This window comes from Brachycentrus maculatus, unplaced genomic scaffold (genome assembly GCF_059751285.1).
Source record: "Brachycentrus maculatus isolate JH-2025_06_01 unplaced genomic scaffold, ASM5975128v1 h1tg000213l, whole genome shotgun sequence".
Taxonomy (NCBI): domain Eukaryota; kingdom Metazoa; phylum Arthropoda; class Insecta; order Trichoptera; family Brachycentridae; genus Brachycentrus; species Brachycentrus maculatus.
Genome location: NW_028280964.1, coordinates 599,435 through 625,333, shown reverse-complemented (window position 1 = coordinate 625,333; position 25,899 = coordinate 599,435). Strand labels below are relative to the sequence as shown.

General features: G+C 33.0%; 3 protein-coding genes and 1 long non-coding RNA gene across 6 annotated transcripts; 2 read left to right on the top strand and 2 right to left on the bottom strand.

Moving 5' to 3' along the window:
* Nucleotides 1-167: 167 nt before the first annotated feature.
* Nucleotides 168-1,848, bottom strand: LOC148307005 (uncharacterized). Its single transcript, XM_088264041.1, has 2 exons — nt 1,761-1,848; nt 168-1,030 (listed from the first exon to the last, which is right to left on the bottom strand). The coding sequence occupies exons 1-2, from the start codon at nt 1,776-1,778 to the stop codon at nt 350-352; spliced, it is 699 nt and encodes a 232-aa protein (XP_088120167.1). The 5' UTR covers nt 1,779-1,848; the 3' UTR covers nt 168-349.
* A 4,430-nt stretch (nt 1,849-6,278) lies between these two features.
* LOC148307004 (uncharacterized) lies at nt 6,279-8,264 on the top strand. Its single transcript, XR_015837911.1, has 2 exons — nt 6,279-6,425; nt 7,518-8,264. It is a non-coding gene; the product is annotated as an uncharacterized LOC148307004 (long non-coding RNA).
* A 1,424-nt stretch (nt 8,265-9,688) lies between these two features.
* Nucleotides 9,689-14,968, top strand: LOC148307003 (cytochrome P450 6a2-like). Its single transcript, XM_088264071.1, has 4 exons — nt 9,689-10,658; nt 11,564-11,791; nt 12,908-13,159; nt 14,802-14,968. The coding sequence occupies exons 1-4, from the start codon at nt 9,791-9,793 to the stop codon at nt 14,966-14,968; spliced, it is 1,515 nt and encodes a 504-aa protein (XP_088120197.1). The 5' UTR covers nt 9,689-9,790.
* A 519-nt stretch (nt 14,969-15,487) lies between these two features.
* On the bottom strand, nt 15,488-20,831 carry LOC148307002 (dystroglycan 1-like). 3 transcript variants are annotated; one of them, XM_088264069.1, is made up of 6 exons: nt 20,697-20,831; nt 19,017-19,365; nt 18,207-18,398; nt 17,311-17,463; nt 16,561-16,766; nt 15,488-16,043 (listed from the first exon to the last, which is right to left on the bottom strand). In XM_088264069.1, the coding sequence occupies exons 1-6, from the start codon at nt 20,774-20,776 to the stop codon at nt 15,488-15,490; spliced, it is 1,536 nt and encodes a 511-aa protein (XP_088120195.1). In that variant the 5' UTR covers nt 20,777-20,831. The 3 variants fall into 3 exon arrangements, with proteins under 3 accessions (XP_088120195.1, XP_088120196.1, XP_088120193.1); XM_088264070.1 differs by lacking the exon at nt 20,697-20,831 and adding an exon at nt 20,229-20,521; XM_088264067.1 differs by lacking the exon at nt 20,697-20,831 and adding an exon at nt 19,844-20,172.
* Between the last annotated feature and the right edge of the window lie 5,068 nt (nt 20,832-25,899).

Sequence of the window (25,899 nt, the reverse complement as noted above, 5' to 3'; positions counted from 1 at the left end):
AAAAGTACTACATAATATCACATTAAATTAAATAATTAGTAATAAAATCTAGAAATATCTTACAGTCAGAAAAATTATCATATTAAGAAATAAAATTTTAAAGAATAAAAAATAAATAAAAACCATGTAAAATATTCTTATTATATAAAATTGAAAAAGAGATAAAATTAGCAAATAAATTCTGTATTTGTGAAAAATTATAAGTTTTGTGTTCACTCACTAATCACTCGATAGTTCGTTATTACTATATTTATTTATATTTATTAATGATACAAAAAAATGTTAAATTATATTATTAAGTCCTACGATACTTTTTGCGGTCTTGTGTTATGATTTTGTTGATTTCTGTTTATCCAAATAATGCTGTCAATCTAGCGACGATGTCTGCTGGGAGAACTGGTGCAGTGGGTGCGCCGGGTGCAGGGGGTGCTCCGGGTGCTGGTGGAGCACCGGGTGCAGGAGGCGCTCCTGGTGCGGGTGGGGTACCAGGTGCAGGTGGAGCACCAGGTGCAGGGGGCGCTCCGGGTGCGGGTGGGGTACCGGGTGCAGGGGGCGCTCCAGGTGCAGGGGGAGCACCGGGTGCAGGGGGAGCACCGGGTGCGGGTGGAGCACCGGGGGTAGGAGGAGCACCGGGTGCTGGAGGTGCACCAGGTGCAGGGGGCACTCCAGGAACTGCGGGCGCCTGAGGAAGTCCAAATAACTGAGAAAACCCGGGAATCTGTGGAAATCTAGGTGTTTGTGGTGCGGCGGGAGCGCCTGGTGCCGGCGGCACACCCGGGGCGGGGGGCGCTCCAGGTGTCTGAGGGGCCGCAGGAGCTTGTGGAAGTCCAAATAACTGAGAAAACCCGGGCATCTGTGGGAATCTGGGTGTCTGAGGAGTTTGTGGTGCAGTAGGAGCACCTGGACGGGAGAACAGAGGGAAGTTAGGGAATTGGGGATTGGACATGAACGGATTCATTGGGTACCCTCCACCGCCGCATGGCTCAGGCGCTGACTGAATGCTGATTGCCAACCCGACAAAGCAGAGAACCTAGAAAGAAAGAAAAAAATCTATTATATCAATTCAAATAGAACAATGTTAACGTTACTGATGTTTTTTAATTATTTTAAAACGGTTCTCAAGTGCATATTTTGGTAATAATAACACATTTTTCGACTTTAGTAAGTAATTTTAATTTTATTAATTGATTCGGCAGTCACTTTGCGGTAAAATCTATCCATTTTTAATTAAGTTTTACTCGATACATACCATTATTTCTTAAAACCGTATACGGTTTTTATTTATTAAATTACTTATTATTTATTTTATATTGTATCAGTGGGAACAAAGAGCTTCTTCCCTATTGTCTTAGACTAAGCTTCACATACGGTGTTAGAAAATGATGCGGAATGGATCGAAACACGTGTCACAATAGATTTTTAGAAATAGTGGTATTTACCAAGTAAAATTTAAATTAAAAAAGTATTTTGAATCGTGTTTTCAATACTACCTAGAGAATACTACCTAGAAAATACATTTCAATGGCGTTCACTCTGCTTTCATCTTTCCTTTGCCAATCCTATGGTTCGCTTCCATACATCAGTGTCGGTTGGTATCGCCAGTTTAGCTTCCATGGACATGTTTTTATATGCAATCACTCTTTATAGAGTTAAATATATTTTACCAGAAAAATTCGATCTTAACTTATACCTAGAATATCAAGCCTTTAGTAATAAAACAAAAAGAAAAACTAATTGTATATGCGTGTATTGTTACTTACATGTAGAAAAGCCTTCATCCTGAGCTAATCCCAATCCTGTATATCGAAATTCTCGACTATTCGTCAGTGCAGAGATAGATTGTCTGATGACCATTGATGAGAATCTCGTGTTTTATAAGTGAATTAACAAAAACATTCGAGGAAGAGATAATAAAATACCAATAAACAAAATGACGAACATCTCCAGTTGATACAGGTGATGAGATGAATGACAATAGTGTGTCGGACGTTATCACATCTATTTCCAACATTTTATATCCTTGTTTTACGTTTAAAAGATGTGGAACGCCGTGTTTTTGCGTTCGCAAATTGTTAGTTTGTTTGTCTCTTGTTGTATTTGCATGATAATGAACTTTTTCTTAGAAATTTCCATCTCGCCATCTGTGCCAATAAATCATTTAGGGTCTCTCAAGTCTTGTTATAAGTACCTACCTGATACTAAACTTTACTTGTGTAATCTTAAGACGTGTATAGGTTTGGCATTTAGAGATGTTCCTCAAGGTTTGACTTTCTACCCTCTATCTTCGAAGCAGGTCTAACGGACTCTTTCCGAAGTTGATGTTAAGTTTATTGAAACTCTTAACACATTTTGAATGGGCGTTTTTTACGCCTGCGGACCGCTGGCGCCGGGATTTGATAAATTGTGCACATATAGTTAAGACCTTAACAAAGAGATTGATATATAACACTCATATAAAATACTTTGAAACGAGTCCGGTGTATAAGGTAAAAATACCCTTCCCGTCATTAAGCATCCATTGACTGAATGGGTAAAAATACCTTTCCCGTCCTTAGTGTGTTAATATATTAAATAAACTATATGGAGATATCATTGAGAGACAAGACCCCACAAAATGGAGCACGAAAATTTTAAGATGGAGATCTTGGGAGAATAAAAGAAGCGTCGAAAGATCTCAAAAAGATGATCCGACGACAGAGCCACTATGGAGGGTAAAAAATCAGCAACAATCGACCAAAAGAAATGGAAGGATACGAAAGAGACCTACATCCAGCAGTGGAGAACAGAAGACTAAAGAAGAAAATACAATCATTACAATATACAACGTACACAAGTTACAAGTAAAGAAAAAAGCATATTTTATATATGGGCCCATTGGACCCAGAACGATAGTTATCGATGGTTTTTGTTTGCGGTTGACGGAAGGGTAAGCCCTCTTATGAGGTCTTAAAAATGGTCATATTCAAAGTCCCGCCAAAAACACAAATTCTACAAATTTGCTAACTTTTTTAGACTTGCTTGATCACTTAAAATAGTTGTACAAAAAATGATATTGGGATATTAGAAATACCAATATTAAAAATTTTGGAATTAAGTATTTCAACAATTTTACAGACATAAAAAAATGAAGACATTAAAAAGCTAAAAAATAAATTCAATGAATTTTTAACATTTCTAAGAAAGAAAAAAAAGAAATATACACAAAATAAAAATTATAATATAAATTCCCTCTCCAAGCACTAGAGCTCAGTTTCTTTATTGGAGAGAACTGCGTTATCAATTTTAATATTGTAAGTAGAAATGTCAAATTAGTTATGAAAATTAGTTAAAATTATCTGAATCTAATCTTAAAATACATATCTTGTAATTTAATTACTTTTAGACTTGCTTGATCACTCAAAACAGCTCTACAAAAACCATATTGCGATATTAGAAATACCTGGAAAAATGATGTGTAAAATTTTTCTTTGAAATTCACCAAAAAGGAGCGTAGATAATTGTAGTATAATATACCACCATCACCTTCTTCCTTTTGTTATATAATATTATATATTATTATTTGACAAAGAGAAAAACAATAATACAGGATTTGGTATACAAAAGAACCGTGACAAAATTCTATAATGAATGAGCACTTAACATTTTTAGTCATCAATATGTAAATACTTGAGGCAGGGTTTCCCGCAGTTCCTACTTACAACAGACAAAATAAATGTAAAAAACTTAACATTTTTATAAAACCTAAAAGTAACTAACTAACCATCAAGCCGCTTCCCCTCAGATGTAGGCAGAGAGAATAGAAGGCCACTTCACTCTGTTGTTGCGAACATTTTTTGCCTTCTTTATATTAATGAACGCCACATCACTCTGTCTTTGCAAACATTCTTTGCCTCTTCTACATTCATGCTTCTCCTCATACTTACCCGCCGTTTTTTCAACTCTTGACCTGGCCACATTAAAATACTTGATCACGCCAAGGTGATCGAGTAGTTTTCTCGGTTTTCCTCTGCTTGTATGCAAATAGCAAGCAATAGTAGCAATACTTCATTCGCCTCGCATTTTTCTTTGTTTGATCTTTCTTTCCTCATCAATTTGTTCCATATGTCCAAACCATCTTAATACACCTTTCTTAAGTGTATCGATAATGCTTATTTATTTCAGCTTTGCATTCTTTCCTTATTTTAATATTCGAATATCCATCATACATTGTTTTGCTGCACATTCATCCATATTATCCTTCTTTTGCCAATTTTACGGTTCGTTTCCATATATTTTTTTAACACCTTCGTCAAAACCTTCATAAAAAAATTGATTTATGTACCTAAGGATTATTATCACAGAGATGAAGAAATTCTAACTAGCACGCGACTGGGCGCTTGGATATTGTATACGCACAATCTCCAACAAAGGCACAGTAGCACTGGGTGTTCAGAAAAATACCGGGCAGAATAATAAACGTTATGCAAAGCGTATAAAGTGGTCACTTAGACCACAATTGCCTGGCTTATAGCCAGGCAATAGCCTTTATAGCCAGGCAATAGCTGGTCGTAAACCCTGTAAATGCCTTATGCTTTCTCACTTTTCATATATAGATTTGCATATATAAGACATTTATTTATAATAATATATTTCACCCGAATATCGAGTCATTTGCAAGAATTTATTTATTTACTTGAAATATTTAGTTTTGTTTAAATAAGCATAGTCCTAGGTACACAAATTGGTATGAGTACAGTTATGAAATCCTGAGTTCTCTCGCTATTACTGCTATTATTTTTCTTTACTATTCTTCTTCCATTTCCTTTCACACAAAGCAAGGTTATGTCCTTTTATATTTCTAAGTATGAAAGTACACCTACTGTATTTTTATCTATTCTGTCGCTAGAAGTATAAAAAAGTGTGCATCTAATAAAAAAATGATAATGTCCCACTGTTTGGTTACACCCTGTATAAGACAAATATTTATACTAAGCATCATATTCCTGGTGTAGAACAGTTATTCTTTTGGTGTAAATTAGAAACCACTTATGAAAAAATCTAAGCTACATTATAGGTAAGTACTATTAAAACAGGTCTGGATTTAGATTATAAGGTAATACTTAGATTATAAGGTATATGAAGGTAAAACTATTGATATGCGTCGATATTCTTATGTTCAAGTAATCGAAAAATATCAAACCTATTTGTATTATTATTATTTTTTTTTTGTTCCGCCGAAAATCTTTCTACATACAAGTTTTGGAAAGTGTACTACGTAAAGTTAATGCAAATATTGCTCATTCCTTTCAACAACGTCATATATAAAAAAAACTTGATTTTTCAGATCATTTTTAAAGTTTAAGAATATATTAAAATGTATTAAAAATAAATATCAAGCCACTTATTGAACTTTTTACAGTGCAACAGATCTTTTTAGGTAAAACCTGAAGGTTTTTTCTCCATTTGAAAAATATTTAGTTTATTTAAAAATATATTTAAACAATACGTTTTCTTCAAAATGCAAAAACAACACTTTCTGTCCTGTAGCGGGTAAATATTAAGTTAAAAATATGCCTCTTTTGCTGGGATATAGTACGTTTTCTGGGCATTTCAAAAACATGCAGAACTGAAAATTGAAGATTTGGATATATGACGTTGTTAAAAGGAGTGAGCGATATGTATGTGATATAATTTATGAAAATACAGCTTATATATTAAAAAAAAAACTTTTAATCTAATTGAATCTTTTTTTTCCAGACTTCAAAGCCAAAATAAGATAAAATCACAAATGGCAAAATAGAGGGTCGACGAGGTATGTCGACAGATCTTCTGGCTTCAGAATACTATACGAGATTGGACGGGGATCAGGATCGCCGAGTCGCTTTTTAGAGCTGCCTAAGATAAGGACAATCACTCTCAAGTGACATGAAGAAGAAGGCTCCAAAATTTAAAAAGAGTAAATAATCTCAAACTAAAAATCAAGGACTCCATAGTGGAAAAAACTGTGGTAATTCATAAAAAAAATCTAAAATTCGAAAAATCAATCGAATCAATGGGAGATCCAGATAGATTTTCTATCTGGATCTTTTGTTCGGAAATCAAAATCGACTTATTATAAGGCTGATTTAAGTATATTCCTGGATTTTACTTTTAAATCATTTTTACAAAAAAAAACTTGATTCTAGTTCGATTCTGACCTGTTTATTTGACGCACGTAGGGAAGTCAAACGTTTTATGCAAATATTTGATTTTCGTCCACTTTTGGGTTTTTCTCTGGTTTCTTTACTTGAAAGTCGTACCATTATTAATAAAGACTCTAGATCACTCATACAAACACCAGTCAAATAATTGGCGAATGTCCGAACGAACGCGTGAAAAAAAACTGCTCTAAAATAAGAATAAAAGTTAATATATAAATTATTTTAACTATGAAAGTGTTACTGCAGGTATGACTATTGTCATAATAATTTTATTTCAATTTAAAACTAATTTTCTAACTAATCATCACGCCACTTCCATGCAGGGGTAGGCAGAAAGAATAGAACGAAACACCACTCTATATTTTAAAACATTATTCGCCTCTTCTACATTAATGCATCTCCTCATACATAACTGCCGATTATTCCATATGTATATGAAAGGATTATTTTAGCATATTATTGTTTGACCGTAATAAGTTGTAATTTGCTGAAAATTTTCTCTGTCCGTCTCAAAATGGAGGCGGGCTATCAATTATTCTCGAAACGAGCCATGTTTATACGAATAAATTCAAAAGTGGTCTTACGCAGGTATGCTTGGCGAATCATTTATAAGTTTTCTTATTTGTATACTTGCAGGCAAAAAAAAAAAACGGTAGCAGATAGACCTTATATGATAAAGATATGCTGGAAAATCAAACGTAAATGTTTTTACGTTTGATTATTATTGATAATATGTTGTGTAAATAGTATTATAAATACTTTACTGTAATATTATATAATTATTTAAATATATAGAAGGTCGACCTCCGTACGTCAGTGATTATCTCACTATATTTGCGTGTCTGGCTACCCAGCAATGTCTACCATAACATAAAATAACATATGTACAGGGTCCCAAAGTTCAACGATAAGCGGGCACCAGCGGGTGGACCTGCTCATGACTACTCGAGATTTATTTTTATTCTTTACCTTTTTTTTTTACACTTCCTAAACTATTTAGAACTACTATGTCTACAATTTTTCAAAGATTTGAGTTTTTTTGTATCGGCCACCTAAGTAGCACTGCTACCACCACAATCCTTAGAAATCCCTGAATGCCCTGTATTTTTTACACATTTTATATTTTTTTTTGTATTTCACATAAATAAAAGTGTAAATCGATAAATTGTAGTGATGTTATATAAAAATTATCCTTTTTTGCACATTTTAAGATCAAAACCATTGAATTACCTTCAATAGTTTTTGATATAACATTTATTTAAAATATTGGAAATATTTTTCAATGATCCTGTATTTGGACATGCATATTGTCATTATATAATATTTTTATGTTTTCAGGTGACGTTTTTCATAGCCGCGCTCGCGGTGGTGGCTTCAGATCCCATCCCCGAGCCGCAGTACGGTAACTATGGCCACTACGGCAACTACGGGCACGGCCACAACTCCTACCAACGGCCGATCCTGGCAGCGCGACCGGTGGCCGTCATAGTTAGTCCAGTTTACACAGCTGGCCATCGGCGCAATCTTGGCGGTGTGAGGCCCCTCTTCGCAGGCGGAGCTGGCGGTCGACCCATCGCTACTCCATACGGATAAATATATCCTTTAATCTTAACACGTTGTTGTCGGGACACCTATAAATAGGTTTTTTCTTAATTGTGCTTAGGAAGCGGGTCACGAATAAAGACAATTTTTTCGTTTGTTCGGTTTATATACGAACCCTCTTCTAGTGGAACGGGAGGTCTGTTGATGATAGTCAACAGTCCGGCTTCTCCTAAGGAGTTTTACGTGGTTTTATCCCAGCAATGAGCAAATGCTGAGAAGTTCCTGATTGGCCCATACTAGATTATTCCTCCTGTTCCCAACACAGATTAAAATAAAAAAGTATATATTTTGTTTTTTATGAAAAAGCATTTCATCAAGAATATATGTATCTAACAAAACGATTATACACTACTTAGGTATGGTGAATACTTCACAGAAACTTTCATCTCAAAATATCATATATTTTAGAAGATATGACAATTTATACACAAATGGATAATTAAAAAAAAAAACGCCCACTCCTGGCACTAATTATTTAACCTTAAAAATGACAACAATGTGTTAAAATGTAAAATTATTTACTAATAATATTTTTTTTTCTAATAAATAATTTATATATTTGAACATTTGTTTTATTACATACTAGCTGTACCCAGCCGCGAGTTGCTGTGGCTCAGTCTGAATAAATGAAAAATAAATAAAACTATAGTCTGCTGTAGACTATAGTCTATAAGTAGACCTGATGAGGGAATGGTTATTCCGACATCGGTAGTCGTAAAGTAGAGCTTGTAAGTGGTATTACACAAAGTGAACAATGAATGATACAGAGAGTGTTATATTACCATACCACAAAGTTTATAATGCATTTTAAATACTAAATACATAACATTTCTATCTATGCAGATAATCATGGATTAGCACACTTACCTTACAAAAAAAATAGAAGAAATAAGAAATCATAACTATATACTTTGGAATAACATACTCTATAGTTAAAATGAATACCTGCATATTAAGGTCTTTTTAAAGTCATGCAATATTACAAAGACATGCGATTTCTGACTGACGCATTACAGAAGTGGTCATTAAATTATGACAATTCGAAATCTTTCAGTACCTTCTTTTTTTAAAAATACATCAAATTTGTGTGCGACCTATCATAACATATGGGATCGAAAGCAGAGCGGAGAAAGTAGACAAGGTTAAGCCGGTTTAACTGGTTTCTTGTTGAAACCGGTTAAAGAAAGACCAAAAATTAAAGTGGTCAAAAACAAAGTTCTAGTTTTATTTCATAAGGTTGTATAAAATGCGTCACAAAGTATCTGCGAAAAACATTCAAGAAAAAAGACAATAAAACTTAAAATGAGTTTTCTTAATCATTCAAAAGTATTATATTTTAAATATTTAGATTCAAAATGTTTAAATAGCTATTTAAACATTATATTAACATAGCGAAAACTTCCTGTACATCAAAATCAGTCGAATAAAGAACAAGATATATGTATTAATAAAAACAAAATTGACTTATATACGACAAATGATAGTTCTGCATTCGGATAACCACATGTAAAATGCATTATTTAATAAGTAGTTATGTTACTCATGGTAAATAATAATACTTATTTCTGTCTATATTTAACATACTCTAAGTCAGCATTTCTCAAAGTGGGCTATAATGCCCCCTTGTAGGCGTTCTAGAAGACTTTTACAGGGCATAAGAAGCCCAAAGACAGATAGGAGTGCCGAGAAGTAAGATATATATTTTTATTCCTTCCAGAGGGAAGTTCCATCATAGAAAGAGTTCTATGATGGGACATTCTGGCGATTTTACTTTCCTCTTTGATGAGAAATTTTGATAGGGGGTGCCGGACTAAAAAAGTTTGGGAACCTGTGCTCTAAGTGCATATAAAACTATGAAAATCCCTTTAAGCTATCATTATATATTCATTAGCTACAGTTATAGAAAGTACAGCAAAACTTGTTATATTTTGTAATTTAAAGTTTGTTGCTTTGTCGAGATAGTTGTTAAGTATTCATTATTAGTGTTGTGTATCTATAAAGTTTGGAAAATGTCTATATATTTTCAGACATTGTATATAAGCTTTGCATATTGGGGTGTAATATTTATATTCGGGTTTTATTTGTGGATGAAACATAGATTTGGACATTGGTCAAGAAATGGAATATACAGTCCTCCCGCCACCTTTCCTTTTGGTCATTTAGGACCGGTTGCCACTCACAAAGTTTCGTTTGGAATCCACATGAAGAATATTTATTCCCAAACTAAAATGCACCCCTTCGTCGGTCTGTTCATGTTGACAAAAAAGACTATACTTGTGAATGATTTGGAACTGGTGAAAAATGTTCTGCTTAAAGATTTTAGTTACTTCCAGGGTCATGGTTTCAAAACCCATAAGGATGTCGATCCCTTGGCTCAAAATTTGTTCAATTTGGACGGTGACGAATGGAAAAGGATCCGAGTTAAACTGACTCCAACGTTTACTTCGAGTAAGATCAAATATATGTTTAACACCATCGCAGAATGTTCCGATGCTATGATAGAATACATTCGAGACAATGTTGGCTCTGGAGCTTCTATCGAAATCAAAGAAGTCATGGCCAAATGTTCTACAGACGTCATAGGCAAGTGCGCTTTCGGGATTGAGATGAACAGCTTCAAGCATCCTGATGCCGAGTTCAGGAAAATGGGGAAGAAAGTGTTTCAGCCAGGGAAATTTAAGTCTCTCGTTGAAACTCTGGCTTTCGTTGCTCCCTCATTGCTCTCCATGTTACGGCTGGCATTTAATTATGCTGACGTGACAAAGTTCTTCTCCGAGATAGTTCCAGCTACGATCAAAAACCGGGAAGAGAATAACATCACTAGAAATGATTTCCTGCAGTTGCTCATTGATATGCAAAAGGCGGATGCTAAAACAGGTAAATTACAATATTTATAACTTTAACACATTTTATTATTATTTATTTTATCTTATCAGACACAGGATGATTCACGCTACAGATGATATTATTAGAGGTGTCATAGCTTGACATGAAACATCCATGTTTTTTAAAAATATATATATGAAAGAATATGGAAGTCTGAGCATCCCAGGCCCTACAACCTGGAATTTGACTGGCTTAAGTGATCAAATACATTATGAAACATACATTTGTGAAACATTCACCTAGCATTATCTTCATCATCATCCTTCTTATAGATCCTCGGTTCTGTTTGTTCCATTACCCGTCTCTTGTGATATAAACCGTCAGTTTTCATGTCATCGCTTTGGAGGTCTTCCAGGTGGTCTTCTCCCATCTGAGTTCTCTTGAAAAGCGATTCGGGCCAGTCTGTTTTTTTGCATTGTATTGACATGGGTATTCCAGAATCGTCTTCGCTGTCTTCCCCATCTAACTTTATTTTTTTTATTTTTTTTATTTTTTAAAACAGGCCACGAGGCCTATAACTAGATGAAGAAGAAGCAGTTTTTTTAAAAATGTTAACAGTACTTAACATTCTATGAAACATGGGGATATTTTACTAAATGGCACTGTGCTAATTATTATTTAGTAATGTACAATTTTTTTCGGTCGGGTTAAACACGATTACAACTTACTGAATAATTAAATTAAAAACAAGAATTACTCAAATAGCTTTAAAGAGAGGCCATCAATAGAGAGGTTATCAATAGGTCATCAATTTATCCTCCGTACTACACATTTTCCGAATTTCCGTGTTCCTTATTCGGTCTCTTAACGTGTTTCCAATTATGCACCTCAATGTCCTCATTTCTGAAGTTCAGAAATGAGGATATTATAATATCATGTATACATATTTGTTCTAGGAGAAAGTCTGACAATGGCTGAGATCACAGCGCAGGTATATGTGTTCTTCCTGGCCGGGTTTGAGACATCATCCACCACTGCGAGCTTCGCGCTGCTGGAGATAGCCAAACACCCAGAGGTCCAAGACAGGCTGAGAGCCGAGATCCAAGATGCTCTTGACCAACATGGAGGCAAGGCCACATATGAGGCTGTCAGTCAGATGTCTTATCTTACGATGGTCATTGAAGGTAACATGACAATTCACAGACTGTGAAAAAACTTCTTGCTCTCCTGGCTTAGAAATGTATATGATTGGACTAAGATTGAAGAAGCCGAGTGGAAGGGAGACTTAAGCCGTAAACTGACTTAGGAGACACAATTTTAATACAAACATTAGAGATGCTACATAGAACAAAAAAAAAACTATTATATCATTCATAAGTATAAACAATAAACAAACAGTGTAAGCCCCTCTCCAAGCACAAGAGCTTAGTCTCGTTGTTGGAGAGAAAAGAGTAACTAATATTAAGATATGGTAAAAGTAGAAATGTCTAGCAAAAAGTCTAAATAAAATGAATAAATTAAAAAAGGTGTAAGTATATTGAATGAAAAAATAAAAAAATGCTAAATTACAATGACCATTCCTTTTCTATTTCTTCTTTAAGTGCTTTGTCTGTATCTTCAAAGTCAGATTACAGCACGGCTTCAGTTCTCTTTTTGCTCAACTTCTTCAATCCTAGTCCAATCCCGTACATTTCCAAGCCAGGATAGAAACATTCTGGCAATTTTAGTGCAGGTGAAGTTTTTTAATAATAACCATAGAGGGAATCTGAAGATGATGTACAGCGCCACTATTTCAATGCATTGTTTCAGTGTAAAACGATTCATGGTTAAAACTTACTTATGTACATTTTTTCCATGTTGATTTTCAATATGAATTTTCTGAAATTGCATGTTATAACCTGTTAACCGGGGAGTTCACTTTTTAATTATGCAACATATAACGGGCGCGACCTTTTTTACTAGGACATGTGAGTCATGCTTGGTGAACGTAAGTTCACATATTTTTTTTATACTTAAAATATTTGAAAAGATGATGAAATATATTTTTTCGTTTTTTATATTTAAATTACAAAGGAAAATACAAAATTGCAAAAAAAATAGAAAAAAATTCATGTTGTATAATATATGGATGACTAATAACCTTTGTTGTTCAAAAATATAGGTCCTGCCCGTTCCAGAGCGCAACATATATTTATAGGACGTATTCATATGTCCTATCCGTTGCCGATATTGTATACGTATGACGTATTAATACGTTTCACCCAGTTAACAGGTTAATTATAAAATGGTTTGTTTTACAGAAACATTAAGATTGTACCCTTCACTTCCGTTCCTGTTCAGATTTTGTACAAAGGACTATAAGGTCCCCGGCACTCAGGCCGTGGTGGAGAGGGACTCTCTGGTGGTGGTGCCCATAATGGGGATACACTACGACCCCGACATATATCCAGATCCGCTGCACTTTGACCCAGAAAGATTCACACCGGAAAATGTTGCAGCAAGACACAATTTTGCGCATCTTCCATTTGGAGAAGGGCCCAGGATATGCATAGGTATTTTTTTAAAGGATTTTTAAAATAATTATTATTATTATTATTGCACAAACCTGTTGAAGGTCCCACATTTAAAGTAAATATAACACCGCATTGATCATGTTTATTTATTTATTACATCATACAGATAATAGCAAATTGCAATAATCTGCCCGCACTGAGATTTCCAGTGTCGAGGGCACATTTTACAATATTCATTTAAAGAATTATATGAAAGAAAATTGTTTATGACATGCAATCAAAACAACAGGCCTGAATGATGCAATCAATTTTAGATTTACCCACTTTCGTTATCCATTTATGAATAGCTCTATTATATTTGGTTTCCATGTTTAATGACTTTATGGATATTGGAAGCAGGTTGTACAGCTTAATAACATAATAATCAATGTTCTTTTAACCAAAGGAGGTATGCGTTAGGTTTTGTTTAATGCGTTTCTGTAGTAGATATAAATATATATATAAACATGTATGTATGTATCCTGTAGATGTTTTCTGTACATTATACCTAAAGTAACCCTACGTCCCGTTTTGAACGGGACCATCCCGTTTTTAGATAGCCTGTCCCGTATAAAACAACATAATTTTTTCATATTCATATTATTTATTCCTCTTATTTTTTTTATCAACGTTACTTTTCTTTTTATTAATACATAAAAACTATGAAAAAATACATGTTTTACTATTACGTAAAAATCGGTAGATGTCCCTTTTTGAGGACGAAAATAAATGGTCAGTTTAATTATACCATAAAGTGTGTTAATTATAATTTGTGCGCTTTGGTGGAATGGACTTTGTTGTGTTATATGAGAGTAATTCTTAATTACATATCGCTCACTCCTTTCAACAACGCCATGTATAAAAAATCGTCAATTTTCAGTTGTGGGTGTTTTCAGAATGCCCTGAAAATGTACTATATCCCAGCAAAAGCGGCAAATTTTTAACTTAATATTTACCCCCTACAGGGCAGAAAGTGATGTTTTTGCATTTTGAAGAAAAAGTATTGTTTAATTATTTAAACTTTAAAAACGATCTCCTGAAAATTCAAGTTTTTTGATATATGACGTTGTTGAAAGGAGTGAGCGATATGTAAGGATTGTTGTAGCATATATTTGTTTGACCGCCATAAGTTGTAATTTGTAGAATATTTTCTCGATAGTAGTCTGTCTCAGAACTTCAAGTACTATTTTCAAAGTTGATTTTTGAGCAACAATTAACACTTTTTAATAATAAATATGCTAATTATTATTTGATAGATTTTAAAGTATGGTTGATAGTGGCCTTCAGTTGATTTTGAATTACCTAACGTCCAAGTGACTCTGAAATCTAGCTACGGCTTATGCAACACTGGTTATCATGACCGTAGGGTCATGCTTCTCAGGCTTCATCTTTTTAAGTTTCATAGCCTATGCCTACTCGTGAGTGGATTTACTCTTTATGTTTAAAGTTACTATAATTTAGTGTAATTAATGAATGAAAATTCTAGGCAAATATACTCGCGGCCTTCAGTTGAGAAATGTGTGTTCATCTTTATCTAAAACTATAGATACTTCATCTCAAGTTGAGACACTTATAACCAGATGATATAATTGATAAATCTCAAAAATACTTATGAAAATAATTTTATTATTTTTATTTTTAGGAAGCCGGTTCGGCATGATACAAGTAAAGCTGATTATAATGAAGATTCTGGAAAAGTTTAAAGTTTCTGTGTGTAATGACACAATACTTCCTCTGAAATATGAACCAAATGCTTTTCTCTTGCAAACTCAGGGAGGAATCAATTTAAGTCTGACACCAAGAACATGATATCTGCGTCTCCAAATGAAAATGTTTCGAAAATAACTATTATTTTAGATAAAACATTAAAAAATATTAATAAAATTAGAGGAAAATTACTTTTTAGTATATTATTTTTCGACAACTCATCAAAGATGAAGAAGAATATGGAAGTCTAGGCATTTACGGGGCTGACGGCCGTCATAGGCTGGTTTAAGTGATCATTTTACTCACGTGTAACATTCATCAATTCTACCCATGATAGACAAGTCTTTTAAACATAAATGTTACCCGGTGAATTTTGCATTTTTGAAAAATCGACTTACATGGATCTGGCGAATTTTGAAAGTAGGCGACACATATATGTATATGCATAAATGCGGCTCTCTGGTTCCTTTGTTTTCCAGTTTCCATGACAATTTGACTCTTCTCACTTGACAAACTGCCGACCCCTGGCCTAGGGTTAAGTATCTTATAATGCACAGGAATAAGGGATTGTGCTTCATAGTCAGTATCCAGAGTTTGATTGGTTTAAGTGAACCTTGTACATTAAAAATAAGAACCCTGTACATTTTCCGGAGTTAACAGTTGTTTTGTGAAAGGATAATGAGTGGATGATTGTGACAGAGCGTATCTATGATTTTGATATTCCGGAAGTGGTAATGTTGATGATGTGTCTACCATTTGTGGTAAATTCATGTCCATATCATTTCTAAATACTATTGAGATACCTCTAGAACGGAATATAATGTTCTTTCCATCACGCACACTCATCGTGCCAGACCTGTGTTTTTTGTATCCTAAACAAGAAATAACACCGAGGACAAATATCACACTGCATGTTATGACCGCCGGTATAAAAAACTCTTTCAAATATCCATTGTACTTGAAATCGTTAGAAGCGCTTTGATTTTTCTTGCGTTGGCGTCCATCTCGCAATGAAATATCTGAACAAGTTTTTATCAGTTCAACTTTTACGATTGAAAAATCTGGTCCCATTATGTTGATCGCTCTTGAAGATGGAGCATCGTCTCTGATCAATATGTCTTTTAGTTTCCTGACTTCTTCCTTAGGACACCAGAAACCAGACAAACTCGTGTTTAACCTAAAAGTGAAAGAAAAGATAAAATAATATATACATATTTGGTTAATTATATAATGAGAAATATCTCTAGTATAGAAATAGTAAATATTTTGTTAATATTCTTAAATTTCTAGTGAATTTTCGTGGGTATTATTTTATTTTACTATAAAAATAAGTAAAACCTGATTTTGCATGCAAAAATCAAATAATTGCGTGTATTCTTGCCAAATTTGGCTGGAAAATGCCCTGACGCAGTTGTGTAAATAATACATTAAAGTAAAAGCAAGGTCCTGCGCTCCTGATAATTTAATATAAAAATGGGATAAATTTGATGTCTGTCTTCGTAGCGTAACAGTTAGCATGTTTAGATACCGTACTGGATGTTCTGGGTTCGATTCCTAGGATGGTCAAAATAAATAAATGTGATTTTTCACTCTCATAATTATTTAACATGACCCTGTACTTGTATAAGAAGCACAGTACTGACCACCTTGCTTTAACGTAAATTAATCATCAAGATTAGCCATAAGAAACAAACCATGTTACAGTTGTAGGATTGCAAGAAATATTTTTTATCGATATTGCAGACGCGTCGATATCTTCAAACAATTGTTGCAACTTTTTGATAAAGGCAATTATGGACAAAGAACACGGGGTATGCAATGTCATTTTAATTTCCAAGTTTTGGACATTTGGTGATGGATACACCTCTACTACAAGTTCTTCAATGCCATCTTTGCTTATCTGAAAAATAAAAGTAATGTTTGAATGAGAAAGCAGAAATAAAATTTAAGGAATTTATTTATTACCTTTTTAAGAGGATTGAGATATAAAATAATAAGTTTGGGTACTAGATATATGTGACTTCTCTGGATGAATACAGTTGAGATTTTTAGTAGATTACATATTTTTTTTATTAGTAATGCGTTCATCCTTGAATCAATAAATTTAATAACTTCCCTCATTCATTCTTTTAACCCTTGATCACACCCAATGGTTCATAGAATACTGCATTGTATCAATGCGGTGTTTTCTTGATTTTTAATTAGATAAAGGCAAGGTAATCAGATATAATCAAAAATCACTAGTATTTATTTTGTCCTTTCTGGGATTTGAACCCAGTAAGGTAGCCAAATGCATAAACCAGTACACTATGGAGGTAAATTACTGAAAAAAAGGAAACATTCTTCATGTCAAAAGTATTAGTACTTAGAAACACACTAGATAAAAAAATTCAGAATATTTTTTGTTGTTGCTTTTTGAATGAAAAATGGTGATTTCTACTTACTAGTTTGTATTCTCTTTTTCCAATATCTTCCTCCATTGGAACTCCAAATATTTCTTGTCTATGATAGTCAAACTGAAGCCAGTCTTTTTTTGTATGATCGATTTGTGAATATTTGGAATTTCCTAAACTTTTAACTTCAATATGATTGATATCCTAGTTAGTAAACAAAAAAATAAAGTTTGATTAAACCAGGAAATATTCTTATACTCTTAAATATGATATACTTCTTAGTTAAGATTTATAGGTACCGAGAAACTTTATATTACATTATTTATTTACATGTAACATGGAAGATAGAGTTTTAACTATATAGTGTATAGCATTGACTTAACTCTTTGAACCCTAGAGGCCGGTAAACCGGCTTTATTTAGTAACGCATATACCCTAATGGCTGGAATAGCAGTCTCAACTTCTATCCTCATTACCCTACGGCCTGGAATACCGGCTAGCGACGAAAAAAAAACGAGACGATACTTTTAACTTATTGCGACGTCATCGCGAGTGTGAGAGGGGAGAGAACTTGTTTGAACATGAACTCAAATTAATTTTTATTAATTTTGGATCGAAATTTAATTTTTAGTCCAATATAATTTTTTGGTCAAAAATTACTCAGGAGCTCAAGGTTAGGGTACTTGTACAATGAGCGCTTCAAGGTTCAAAGGGTTAAGTTAGATCAGTGGTTCTTAACATGGGTTCGATTGAGTTCGGTCTCCCGGGTTCGGCGGAGGTCAAAACACAAACCCAACTTATTGTACAATATTATTTAGAGTGGCCCTAGTAATCTTGATAATTTACTTTGATGACAAATCCTCGAGGTAGAAAAACTATAAATTTATTTATATTTATTATTTATTATTTATTTAGGTATTTGACTCTTTAAAATTTTTAAAACTTACCTCAGGTGCTTTAATAAGGAGAAGTTTTCCAACTGTAGTTCTGATATGGTGCGCGTCTACTGTATTACGCGAATACAGCGGTGGGTCACATGTCCCTATAGGCAGCCATGACACAGATAATATCTGTAACTCTGGGGACATAGCGGACGTCAGAGCAGGAGAAGGTTCCTCAAGTGTATTTGACTGAAGAATCTACACAACGTTCAAAATATTTTTTGGGTAAAATACTATTTATTGAACGAAAACAAGTGAGAAGTGAAGTGAAAAGGAAACACTACCTTAGAGATATATTCTCGTCATTTTTATGCAAAACATTAAGGCTTTTGGAAAATAATTTACTCATTATCAACTAAATAATTTTATGTTTTGAATATTGAAAGCATTAACTTTGTGAATCATATTGATATATTATTTTGAGAAATAAAAAGACTTTGTGTTTTGATCTACTCACATTTTTATTAACACTGTTTGTACGCTGTTTCTTTTTTATATACATGTTTAGTCATAAATTAAACCCTGAATAGGGCAACAGGTTGTTGCCGAAACTAGTTGGTTAGTAAAAATGTGAGTGGATCAAAACACAAAGTCTTTTTATTTCTCAAAATAATATAAATAATTTTAAACCGTTAGGTTAACGATCCTTATCATTTATCCTACACTTTGTGTAATACCATTTAAAATGTATGTTTTAAGTGGTATTACAAGTGAACATGAATGATAAGGAGAGTGTTATATTACCATACCACAATGTTAACAATACATTTAAATACAAAATATAGTTTAAAACCTTCACAATCAAAATAAACTTACATTAATTATTTGCATGATGTCATTCAAGGGACATTTCCTTTTTGGCAGAGTGTCATTTGACCACATGAATTTAATGACACCCGAATCCATATCGATTCCTCCCACAGTGATATGGTCAGTTACTTTATCATGAAAAAGGTTCATTAGACCTTCGGCAATCCGGAATTCCCAATCCACAAAAGTTGAATACCGCTCTTCTAGTCTCAATTTCATGTAGAATTCGTGATTAACCAACTTTTTGTCCATATTCATATGAACAATTACAGAAAAATTATCACTCATATTGCGGCCGAGTTTGTCTGTGGCTTCTATTATATATCTCCAATTTGATACATGTTCATCCAGAGCCCTTAAAAAATAATGAAAGGAATAAACTACAGTGGAACTTCTCATAACAAGAAAAACTGTGAAAAAGTTGCTTCCTTAACAAGCTATATTTAGCATAAAGAGTTACAAAGAAACGGCAAGTCCCTTTTTCATGACATTCACTTGTGAGCCGGGACTTGTGCGCCAGTCAAATATTTTTTTTGCTTAATAAGATTCTGGAACGAATTATGCTCGTTATGAGAGGTTCCACTGTATTATGAAAACTATAATAGTTTCAGTAAGTTCAGAGCTTCCTGTAAATAAGTAATATACTTTTCATTTAATAAAAATATATTGTTTATATTTGCTTTTAAATATGAAGTGTAGATAACAGTTATATTACTTCTATTTGATAGTAAAAAAAAATTAAAAAACAGCGGATGTAATAAACCTCAATATAAGAAATTACTCAATGTGATGAATTTTTTAAGACAAGCCATAGAATTCAATGAAAAATATACCTCTGTATAATGAAAAGAGCACGTAAACAAATGTCCATGTAACCAAAGCAAGTGAGTTTAAGTTTATGTAAATATATAAACATATTTCAATCGTAATATTACTGTATTATTTCTCATGCCATATATATTGATCGTTTTATTGAGGTTGAATCCCATAGAATTCCTTATAAAGAGGTCAACAAATAAATGAGTGATCCTCAAAATAATGGGTTTAAGACACCTAAACATCAATAAAACAAATCACTTGAATTAATGAATTTTTTTAACCCTTGAGATTAGTAATTTTGAGGTCCACATCAAAATTGTTTTTTCAGTAAATTAAATTTCATGAAAACCTGTTGATAAATGCCAAAATCATCAGAAATAAAAGTCTATAAGTCTTTACTTTGTAAAGTTATCTGTACTACGTAGTTAACCCATTGCACCACTAATGAAGATGACATAATTTGTTCATACAACACACTATTTAATTTTGACACATTATTTTATTCAATTACACACAAAATAAAAATGGTAAAACATAAAACCATAATTTTGTTGTTATTTGTAAGCTAGATACACTTATTTATGTTATTTTTATGAGTAAAGTTATTGTCATTCAGTTTTAATGTAAAAAAATCACTTGAAAGACAAACCGGCGAATCACCGGCTTTGTGAGTCAGTGACAAATTGACCTTGGCCAGCGATTCGCCAGCTTTGTGTTGCAATGGGTTAATGCTTTATCTTTCCACTGTAATCTGGTACAATGTAGGCCACATTAATATATGTTGGATTCTAAAGCCTCTATTTTAGATGCTTGCATGCAGGTTGGATGACGATAATAATAATGTAAGGTGATATATAAAAACCGTACAGTCCATAAATCATTCTTTGTTCTTTGTCGAATTGAACCCAAGATGAGGATGTAAGCTTATCGTGTTTAAAATCATACATCTCTAACTGTAGACTAGTGCCATCTGCAGCATCTATAAAAAAATCTTCTGGAATTGTGTAACTGAAACAAGAGTACTTATTTTGCAATTAAGATTGTTTGCATTTGCATATTATGTAATTATGTATTTGATACATTGCACATTTTTTTGTTTTACCTGAAATATTTACCAGAGGTCACATTGAAATATTTTATGAAGTACTTCTGAACGGGTGAATTATTCAAAACAGATTTAGTTGTAGCATGTTCGTTGGCAATCAAAATGGATTCAGTAGTTACATTTTCATCAGCAATCAACACAGAAGCAGAAGTTATATGTTCATCAGTGATCAAAATGGTTCCCGTAGCTGTTTGTTTGTTAGTAATGAAAATATTCTCAGTAATTGTATTTTCAAAGGATTTTATAGTCGTTTCCTCATTGGTTATAAAATTTCTCTGTTAAAATTGAAATAAAAACATTAAATTATGTGATCAACACAATATTATAAAATTAAATTGATTTAACATTTTTTTTGTATTAACAGGTCATTAAATAAAATGATCATTTTGAGGCACTTGGATCATTTCTATAGATAATTGTAAAAATCTGGAAAAGTTCTGAAAAGTTTCAAAAAAAGAGTCACATAAAAGTTTTCGTAATTGGGTACGCTTTTGCTAGGAAAACCTCTGAAAAAACTCATATATATTAATACCTACAACACTATCTGACTGCGCTTTAGTGGTTGCACATCAGATTAACTTTATCTGTAGAAATAACAATTTGTTAAATTCGGTGGGTAGGTATGGCATGTTTTCTACCTGTGTGTGGTAAACAGGTATATTTTTTCCCACTAGCAAGACTTCAAAGTAAATGTCAAATAATAAAAAAATATGATGAAGTGCCATTTGTTGTCATATCAGTTGTCTATAATCTCAATGCATAAACATCAAAAATCCATTGAGTGTAATAATGAATTACGAGTAATAATTAGATTAATTGCGAGTAATAAATTATTAAGATTAGGAAGAGTTCTTTAAGGTGGTATGAACATGTGAAACGAATAGATAACAAGAAAATGACTTGAATGAAAAAAAAATTTTAAATATTTTTTTAAAAGGGCTTATTGAAAAGATTAAGAGTTCTGTAAGGAGGTTTAGACATGTGGATCGAATGGATAACAAGAGAATGACTAAGAAAATATATGTGGCGAATGCGAGCGGGAGAACAGAATAAGGACAACCAAAAAAGACTTGGCACGATCAGATCAATCAGAACTTAAAATCTGGTGGTGTCAAAAGTCTGCGTAATCGGTGGGCGTATATGACTAGATGTATGGATGTGAAGGAGGCGAGGTGTGTATGTCAGGATACACAAGGGTGGCGTTCCATCTTTTCTGACTACCTCTACGGAGATCGGCGTGATGGTAGTAGCAGTAGTGGTACTAATAATGGCATCGCAAGCAATGAGAATTAAAGTAGATCGGTACCTCTCGATTTGTATAAAATAATAAGAAATACAAACTTACACTGCCATCGATAACAATAGTTGTTTCTGTATCCGACACATTTCGACGTTTTCTTATTGGATTCCGACTGTAAGTAGTAACATTCCAGGTTTTGATAGGAAGTTTAATTATATGTGAAATTGTACCATCAAAAAAATTTTGTTTAATAATCTGGACAAGTACTTTATACTCCGACCAAATTTTTTCATTACACCCTATCTGCAAGAAAAATAGCCAACAATAAGAAAAATAGTACTTACTTACTTATAGCCTTCTTACTGTGTCCGGTATTGAAAAAAGGCTATTCCTCTTGGACTTCCACACAGACAATTATGAACCAACAGACAACTGTAGACAAGTCCAAGAGGGTGGAAGAAAAATAGCTGAGCAAAAAAATATATATATACATATATTTGAAGACCGAGGAAAACTTGGCACAATCAGGTATGTCAAATACTTGAAAGCGTCCGGGTCAGGAGCCGTAATAATCATCGGGTATGTATGAGGAGATGCATGAATGTAGAAGAGGCAAAGAATGTTTGCAAAGACAGAGTGGTGTGGCGTTCGATTCTCTCTGCCTACCCCTGCGGAGAAGCAGCGTGATGGTTAGTTAGTTAGTTAGTTCAACCCGCTTCAAGTTACAATTCAATATACAGATAAACTTTCATACAAAGAACTTATTTTTTACAGAGTTAACTTAAAAGCTTGGTAATACAATACAAAGCCAGGATTTGACAATAAATGTGCAATTTGGTAGGAGAATAGTCTCATGACTGTCAATGGATGATACTGATACTCAATTACTCACTGTCAAGACAATGTTTGAAAGGAATTTATTTTCACTGACACCATCTTGGATTCTGGTGCTCTGGTCATCATAAGGTTGTATCATAAACAATTTCTGAAAGGTAAAAAAATAAATTAGATTTGAAGGTCTCAATATTAAAACATTCCATGATTTACGACGAGATTTAATATTGTAAATTAATGATCTGTTGAAGGTAACAGCAAAACACGTGAAAAAAAACATTGCTCATGGCAAATACATAGCATGCTTCTTGAAAGCTGCGGTCACTGTGATTGCACTGTTGTTTCATAGATTTTTCCTTCACAAGCATTATGAAACTACATATATTAGAAATGTGTGTCATCTATTTTCATTCTTTCTCATTTAATCAGTTAGCAACATATGGCCGGGTACAGCTAGGTTTAAAATAAATTTATTAGGTACAGAGTACAAATGAAAGATTTTTGAGTAGTTACAGTTATTTAAGAATAATATGAATTTTCATCCAAACAGTCAACATTTTTTTTCATTAGATTTTTTTTTCCTGTATCTATTAAAATATAATAAAAACTAATGCTTGAAGCTCTCACCTCATCAAGGTCCAAGAGATATGCAATATTTGAAATGGCAATAAGCCGATCTTTAGCTGTCATGTCATGAAAAGGCTTATCAATAACAATTGATAATTTGGTCTCATTGTCACCGACACGACATCTGTACTTTCCAAAGTATTGCATCGGATATTCTGCGCTATTTTTAACCTATAAAAGAATAATAAAATACAGGAATATTTTTTTAAATGGATATCCCAATATAGATGAAGAAGAATGTAGAAGTCTGGGTATTTACAGGGCTTATGACCTGTCGAAGGCTGGTTTAAGCTATCATTTTATGCATATGTAACATATGAATGTTAAGTTTCTACCCATCTTTCATATGCGAGTTCTTGGCAGCATCTATGGTTTTGTTGAGTAAGTTTTTAATTAGCAGAGATCTTCATAAAATGTAGTCTTCTAGTTGATTTATCTCCTAGTATGTTAAAATAATTCGGGAAAAATCTTTCATACATTTCATAAAGTTTGCTGGTAATTAAAACTCAACTCAACCATGGATGATGCCGAGAACTCGCATATGAAAGAAAGTGTCAGTTGAAGAATATAAGTATAACTTTCGAGATTTGTGTAGAGTTGAGTGGTTGTCAATCATGGGTGGAATGATGAATGTTGATTTTTCAGGAGATTGTTTTTAAAGTTTAAAAATAAAATAAAATGTATTAAAAATAAATATGAAGCCACTTTTTGAACTTTTTACTGTGCAACAGATCTTTTTAGGTAAAACCTAAATGTTTTGTCTCCATTTGAAAAATATTTATTGTATTGAAAAAAATAATTAAACAATACCTTTTCTTCAAAATCCAAAAACAACACTTTCTGCCCTGTAGCGGGTAAATATTAAGTTTAAAATATGCCGTTTTTGCTGGGATATAGTACATTTTCTGGGTATTCCGAGAACATGCACAGCTGAAAATTGATGATTTTTGATATATGACGTTGTTGAAAGGAGTGAGCGAAATGCATAAAAGCTTTGTAAATACCCAGCTTCCATATTCTTCTTCATCTATGTTGAGTATTAATGTAAAAAATATAACTCCTAGGTAGATAAAACCCAGATTTGTAAACAACGATTTGGACGCATTCATAATTGTGAATATGAATATTTTATCATTTGAAATGTACTGAACTTACTTGAATGGTGAATGTATCAGTCGCAAACGGACAGTGATGTGATTTCTGATCTGCTGGTAATGCTGTCACTAGTATAGTTTGTTCTCCTTGATCCATAGATCCAGGAATCCCTCTTATAATACCCTGGTGCTCATCGATCCATATCCAAGAAGGCAACATACCTTCTAAATCAGTTATCTAAATCAAAATAACAACATATAACATATTAGTATTCAAAGTACTTAATGTACCAAAAATTTAAGAAATTTTTAATAAAGCCTCTATCTTACAAACTTTTAAAGAAAAAACAACTGAAGTGCAAATTTCACCTAGCCGTAGATTTTTTAATAATTGAATATTGCACAGATGTATGTAGAACAATAGCAGCGTTAAACCATTATCCGTACGTAGGTAATTTTATTAAAAATAAACATCGGGAAAAATTAAAATGTATAAAAAATTATCAAACCTTTGAAACTAAAATAAAAAACATATGACTCACCCCTACCTAGACTCCATACCAAGGAATATTTACTAATTTACTTTTATTTAATTTACTTTGTTTATTTTTAATTTTAATTTCAATTTACTTTGTTTATAAAAATAATTGTAAAACAAACTCCCTCTCTAAACACAAGTATCTACTATATTAGAGAGGTAGAAACAATATTTTTGAAATTTATTGTATATTTACCAAGTATTTTGTATTATTTGAATATGTATTTTGTAAAAAAAAAATCAATAAAAAAAATATGTAAAACCAAATTCATGTTATATTATATGAGTAGTCCACTTGCAAACCATGTTATGTTAAAAATTAAGTTTTTCAGAAAATGGCACCAATCAGTAGAAAATTAAAAATATTAACGTCCATATTTAACATGATCTGCAAAAACTCGTTAAGTTAGGAATAAAACGGAATAGAAAAATCAATACACTTGCAAAACTCGGTATGCCGATCCACAGTTCTGTTTCTAAAATCTCCCAAAAAGCTCAAATCGGTAGAAGATTTAATATTCTACCGACTACCGCCATTGGCTAAAAAACTTAATTTAACGTGGTTTGTAAGTGGACTACTCACATATTGTTTATTAATATTACGGCGCAATATGTCTGACAACTTGACCTAT